This window comes from Rattus norvegicus, chromosome 4, assembly GCF_021556685.1.
Source record: "Rattus norvegicus strain SHRSP/BbbUtx chromosome 4, alternate assembly SHRSP_T2T, whole genome shotgun sequence".
NCBI classification, from domain to species: Eukaryota; Metazoa; Chordata; class Mammalia; order Rodentia; family Muridae; genus Rattus; species Rattus norvegicus.
In genome coordinates this window covers 48,122,998-48,129,972 of record NC_141537.1, presented here as the reverse complement: position 1 = coordinate 48,129,972, position 6,975 = coordinate 48,122,998, and the positions used below count along the sequence as shown (strand labels likewise).

At 38.6% G+C, this 6,975-nt stretch overlaps 1 protein-coding gene across 1 annotated transcript; it reads right to left on the bottom strand.

Moving 5' to 3' along the window:
* Nucleotides 1-850: 850 nt before the first annotated feature.
* Nucleotides 851-6,724, bottom strand: Lsm8 (LSM8 homolog, U6 small nuclear RNA associated). Its single transcript, NM_001106585.1, has 4 exons — nt 6,551-6,724; nt 5,594-5,634; nt 3,219-3,346; nt 851-1,304 (listed from the first exon to the last, which is right to left on the bottom strand). Exons 1-4 carry the CDS (start codon nt 6,579-6,581, stop codon nt 1,214-1,216), a joined length of 291 nt encoding a protein of 96 aa, NP_001100055.1. The 5' UTR covers nt 6,582-6,724; the 3' UTR covers nt 851-1,213.
* Between the last annotated feature and the right edge of the window lie 251 nt (nt 6,725-6,975).

Here is a 6,975-nt window from a genome sequence, read left to right as displayed (position 1 = left end):
ACTGTGCACCATCGCTTCCTCCTGAACTTACTTTGGGTTAACTCATACAACTATGGCATTGAAGACAAGTAGAGCCTCCCTGCTTTGTAAATGCATGCACGTATGAATTATCTGTGGCTGCTTATGTTTTAACAGGAGAGGTAAGCACCTGTTACAGAGAATGCAGAGTCTTTAAAACCTAAATGTTTTACTAGTTGCAGCTTTTCAGAAAATTTTGTACTTTCACTTAAAAAACGAAAAATACTAAAAACAGATTTCGATTTACAAGGATGTCTACACTTCACTATTCTATCACCAAGATACCCACCCATTTTGTCCCACATATTAAACCGATGAGTTCTATGAATGCTTAAAATAATTAAATATGACCTACAACACCCTTTCTACGAATTTTTTGGAAATATTTATCAAAATAGCTTCACGGACTAAGCAACGAGATAGTTAGCAAAGAGCACTGTTCCTGATTTAACTAACTCCCCACATTAAACACAAGCTCTTTGAAGAGTGAAAAGCTCTTCACTATTTTTTAAAATTCAGTAATACAGTGGCATTTAAGATACACAGAATCTGTTTTCAGACACCAAATCTTGCGACTTTACTGGGCACCTAAAGATTTGTCCACATACTGGACTCTTGGTCATTCCTACTTTCCTATTAACTTTTGTTGCAATTTAAGTTTACAAGTTTTTCATTACTCAACCAAATTCTTTATACGCATCTCTTAGACCTAAGGAATAATTGCTTCCAACTACTGGAGAACTGTAGTACATTGGGAAGAAGTCTGACAGTTACCTGTAGATGGCAATTTACTATCTGGTAATTTTCTTTAAGAAAAAAACAAGAACAGAAAGCCACAAAAAGAAACGTGTCTTTTATTACTGTTAGTTGCATGTCTAAGTTACAATAACAGTCTAAGTTCTCTTTACAGCCAATTTCCTATAAATATTACATTACCAAAAAGAGTGGTACTTTGTAACTTTCCAAAATGTCCCTTACATTTTTGTTTCATTTGATAGAAAAATAAACCAAGCAACCACATTAATTTAGGCAATGTTTCCCGATAAAAAGGTAGAAATATTTAAATTACATATTACAGTGTACCAACATGAAGTCAAATATCCACAATTACACACTCATAAAAAAATCTAGACATCACTCTGAGCATAAGAAGTCTCTGTACAGGATTTACAGACGTCTCCTGCACACTAAGCTCTCAGTGTGCTACGGAGTTCAGAGGTTCTGCTCGGATGTTCCCCAAGTCGAGTGCAGAATCTGTCTCTTCATCTATTTCCCCAATGACTGCTCTGTTAGTAGTGCGGGGGGAAAAAAAGAGTTATATACATTTTAAAATAAGCGTACATACATTTCTAACATCCCATTAACTATGGCATCTTATTTCATTTTTCTGAAACATGTGGAACCAAGAAGGTACAGTAAAAATATAAGGTAGGAAGCAAAAGCCGTTTCATCACTAAGTGAATTACCCAAAAGTCCTGGGACTCAAGAACAACATGAAGGTATTACAGGAACATACAGTACAGACAGACATATTGTCAACTGTTTGAACGACAGATCTGATCTGCAGCACTTACATAACAAAAGTCCCCATGTGGTAAGTGGGGGAGCTAATTTCAAGCTACCAACAAGACTCTAATCCATTTACTTGCAAAAAAAATCTTAAAATTCTAAATCTGTTTTCATTTGGCTCTTAAAAGCAGGCTCTAGTCCCAGTAAGTTAAGGGAAATGTTCAATTCTGGTTTCTTTTTACAAAGGCACAGGAGGCACTGTAATAATCCATCAGTCCACACACTCCCAGTGTTTCAGCAGTACTGCTGTGGTCAGAGGACCTGGCTCTCTGCTCCAGATTACCCTATATAACTCACCTTATAATTTAACCCAAAAGTCATCTCCAGAGATCATTTTAGAGATTATAAACACAAATTTAACTAAGGCTCAATTGATCATTTTTACCTAAATCCAGTTTTCAGATAAAGTTAAGTGACTAGAGCATGTGTTCATTTTGAAGTAAGCTCACAGTATTCACTAATAAACTAAAGAATATCCACAAAGTAAATTATGTATCCCTTCCCTACATCTTACATATGCCTTCAAACCACCTAGTTACTACTATCTTTTACTATCCTCTAGTCATATTTTGACTCCTCATAGTATTCTAAAGATGTAAACATAATTTAGATTTTAGACACAAAAGGTGGATCACATGTATAATCCTAGCATTTGGGAAGTTGAAAGAGAATGAAGTGAATCCTGGCCAGGTAACAAGTTGCAGGTCATTCTGGTTATACTCAAAAACAAAAACAAAAACAAAAACAAAAACAAAACAAAACAAAACCCAAAACCAAGCAAACCAACTAAATAACCCCAAAATGAAAATGTAAACTACTTCTTTGGTCACCAGCCACTTTTCAAACATACCACAGCTACACAAAGCAAGTAGCTGTCATAGTGGAAAATGCTGAGACGTGAGCCTGCCCATCATCAGGAACAGTGTCTTGAACAGCACTGTTCAAAATGGTTACAGCTTTCGCAAAGTGTTACCTCTAAAATATCTCAAGCTAGACTGTCAGTGCCCTAGATTCAACATGACAACAGGTGCTTCATGGGCCACATACGTATATCCAGTCCACTAAAAACACTACCAGCTAAGTGAGCATGAGTTATTTAAAATAACTCAAATGGGAGATCTTTTTTTAAAAGAGGCTTTCCAAAACATTAAGAAGCCTCTTTAAGCATGAATTTGATGCAAAGAAGGGCCCGTTCTGGACATATCTGGACACACACACAGTAGTGGTTTAGGCTATTCACAGGCTGTGGTAGTGGGGAGAATCTAAACTTCAACGCCGGTCTGAGCAACTTAGGAAGGCCTGGTCTCAAAATGAAAAAAGAGAGACCACAGCTCAGTAGTTGACTGCCTGTTCTCCACGTACAAGATTCTAGGTTCAAACCCCAATTCTCAAGTAAGTAAATACACATGAAATCTCAGTAGATAAATGTCTGATTTGTGAGATCACTTTAGTTGACTCCTGAGGCATTTCAACAAACAACGTTTAGAATTATGTAAAAACTGTATCTACAAAAGAAGTTAAGTGCACAATTCTACTAAACATAAGGCATCATATATGTTGGAGAAAATCTTTCTTCCATGAAGCAAGCATACCAGTAGTGAAAATGTTCTCAAAATGACTTATCCACTTACACATTATCTCCTCTCACAATGTATAACCCCAATACCACTTGTTCTACTCCCTGAGAAGAGCTGAACACCCGCTCGTGGCTTTCATCCAGAATCAAGTTAATGGTCTGGTCAAAACCTTTCAGGGTTCCCTGAAATAAAGAGAGAAAGAAAAAAAAAAGCAGAAATAAACAAAAAAAAATTAGTTCTGAATATATAAATCAAACCACTTCAGTTGGCCGCTAAGTACTTAAGCCTTACTTTGAGTCCGGTAGAAGATAAAATATCTTCTGTAGTCCAGAAGTATTCCATGACCCAGAGCTTACCTCGTACTTGTTTTATGATGAGAAAAATCTGTATCACTAATCTGACTGCTGTATAGTTGTTGAAAGTTGCAAGGGACAGGCAGGCACCATTATTCTTAAGTAACCTCACACAGTCTAGGAACTAGCACTTAAGAATAAACTAAAACAGGACAGATTTAAGGGGAAATTTTCCTTTAAGTTAATAAAGGGAACCACAAAGCATCTACACAAAAGATCACTGTATACTACTTCTTAGGGAAAGGTCCAGTGCTAAAGAAACACACTGCATGCATCACCTCTCCTTTCCTTCATCTTTGGAGACAGTTCTTTGGTTTGCCCATTTCAAATATAGCACCCAATGCTCCATAAAAATGATGGTTCAGGATCTATTTCCTGGATAGTACATAGCTCAGAGGCTGATTACAAAGTAAGTCCTCTACTTTGTTGTAAACAATGTTATGACAAACTAGTTAACACTTATAGTTAATATTTCATCTCCTTACTGCCAACACTGTGTCCTGTGTATATGTCTAACTGAATTCTATCAATACTATAGTAGATATATTAGAACTGAAATAATCAGAAACTTAAGTTGAAGAAAACAAGCAGGAAAAACTGTATGGATTTAGAAAAAGAAAGTATCATAGATGCTCTTCAAGTTTCTGAAGAAATAGCTTATTTTCAATTTAGCTGGTTAATCTCTTGGGTCTACCATTAAATTCTCATGTTACAAAAGCTATAATTATATAGAATCAGAATAAAATAAATAGAAACCTGGAGTCTAGAAACTGGAAAGAAAAACACGTTAGACTATTTACTATAGCAGTTAGTAAATGGTGGTTATCATAAACCCCCCCCCCCAAATCCTCTCACCTTCATTTTACACAAAACTATTTTATCAGACAACTTTGTGATAAAGATAGGAACTAATCAATGTCAATGCTTTTGTTCAGCTTTTCTTCTATAAACATTTTGTAACAGAAACAAGAAATTAAAACTAAAGGCTTTAAAAATCAACTATTTTCAAATTAGCTTTTAACATTAATAGACTTCCTAAGTGCCCATAGTTTACAAATATATAGACTATGATCTGACCACCACCACCCCCTCATAACAAACTACAAACAAAAAATCCTACATATTTGTTTCCTTTATTAAGAACAAGCAAAGGAAGTAACCTTGGTTTTGGAATTAAACACAATTTATGACACTATACAGTTCTGTCACTTGTCATACTGACTCTCTGGGAAAGTGACTTATTTTGTCTAAGCTAGATTCCTAATAACAAAAGTGGCAATTCTTCACAAGGCTGTAATGCAAACTAATTGATATACAAAATCCTTAACACATGATATGCATTTAGTCTATGTCATTTTGACTGGTATTGCTCATGGAAGAGAAGAGTCAAAAGGATGAAGAAGAAAATTAAGGAGCTGGAGAGATGGCTCGGTGGTTAAAAGTCCAAGTTCTTCCTAGCACCCACACACTGTGGCTCACTCTAGGTCTTGTGGTCTCCTTGTGTAGTGTATCCTCACACATATGGCAGACGCTCATAAACACACACACACACATGAGCAAAAACAAAATTAAATCTTTAAGAAAAAAAAACCAGAATGGAATAACATGGGATTAATTTACAGTCATGCAAGAAATATTTCAATCAGAAATGGTAGGTCGGCCAATGGTACCGAAGATTGTGCCACCAGTGAAGTCATAAATTTAAGTTTCCAAAACCACTTACTATATTCGGAAAAATGATGAAATCACTGAAAGCACATTTCCTCATCGATAAAGAACCAATTAGGGCACACACATGTAAACTGTTTAAGGTCTCTAAGTTAAAACAAACGAAACGGAATAGAAGGATGCAAGAAGAAAACAAATCAGTTTATCACACAGCTCTACCTTTCAGCTCAGGTCTTCAGGGTTGGCCAGAGAAGTTGGACAGGCAGCCAAGAGATGAAGTTAAATAGCTGAATCATAAGAACACCGGAATATTGGTACGCTGTGGTGTCTGAACATTGGGCCAGAAATGTTACCTCAAATGTACAAGCAATAAGCCTCAGGAAAGAGGAAAACGAAAATGTCACTCACCACGATCATTCTGCCATCAGAAGTTATTACTGCAACAGTTCCTGAGAACTGAGTCAAGGAAAGTATTTCCTAAATACAAACTGAAAACTTTTAGCCTAGAAAGGGAATGGTTCCAACTACTTAAAAAAGAGAAAGAATTAAGATTCAACAGAGTCACTGCTCGGAGGAATAAAACGTAAGTTTTTAAACTTGTTTCAACTGTACCTTGAAAACAGTTAATTAAACGATAGAGGGTATAGAATGTGACTGTTTGCCTCTGGTTTAAACAGCAATGTTTCCAACCTATGACACTGAGCAGGTTAGACTCACTTCTTAACCTTTAGAATAAAATTTAGATGGGAGCTAATCAATGTTGGATCTCTTTATGCATGGTAAGGCCCTTCTCATCCAATTAATGCCATCAAGTACCAATAATCCTTGCATCATTAAAACCTCTCTGTATTTAACTAGGGTTTCCTCTTTGAGCATATGCTAGGTGCAATGTTTTTGCCCTGACTTCAGAACAGCAATTCTATCTTAAAATCTCTGGGCTTTTTAAAAGCCATTCGTCACTCTCCAAACACCATCAAAATACGATTTATTTTTATTCTACCGCATAGACATTTCAAGCGGAGGCATGGGACCCGAAATGCACATCTGAGGAGCATCTTCCTGTTCATGCTATCCCCGAACAAACAAGACTGTTAGGATCTACGAACTGGGAGTCCTTAGGACAACAGTTCACCTTAGTCCCAATGTTGGAACATATACAATCAACAGGCTACGTGCAGGAAAACTCTAACTACACCGAGATCTGTGCTGTGGGTGGAAAAAGCCACGGGTCCATCCGGGAGCTCCCTCCACGAATCCCGACCCCCGGTCCTCCACCCACTGCTCACTGCCCACCACTCCGGGCCCCCGTGTTCCCTCCCGCCCCCGCCGCGGCCTGAGCCGTCCCAGCGGCCCGCCCGAGGATACGGTTGATGTAGTTCTCCAAGGCAGACGTCATGCTGCTGGGCCCGGAGGTTCCGGGAATCTGAGAGGAATCAGCAACAAGGAGACAAAACACCGCCCGCTAGAAACACGTACAGATTCGCGCCCGCTGGCGAACGCAAATATCGCGAGACTCTGAGGCCTCAGCGGTGACGAATCAGTAAGAGAAAGGAGTCGGACAAACAGGAAACGGGGCGGTGCTGACTAGTGGGCATGCGCAGCGTGTTTCCGCTGGGCTTCCGGGTGGCGATCGGAAGGGGAGACAAAGGCGGGGACAGGCGGAAGTGTAGAGTTGTCACCGAAGGCGGACTGGAAGGAGACACTGGAGGGTTCTACCGGACGGGAAGGCACTGTGGTAGTTACTAAAGGTAGTGCGGAAAGACTCTTTCTGCCGGAAGACACACGAGATG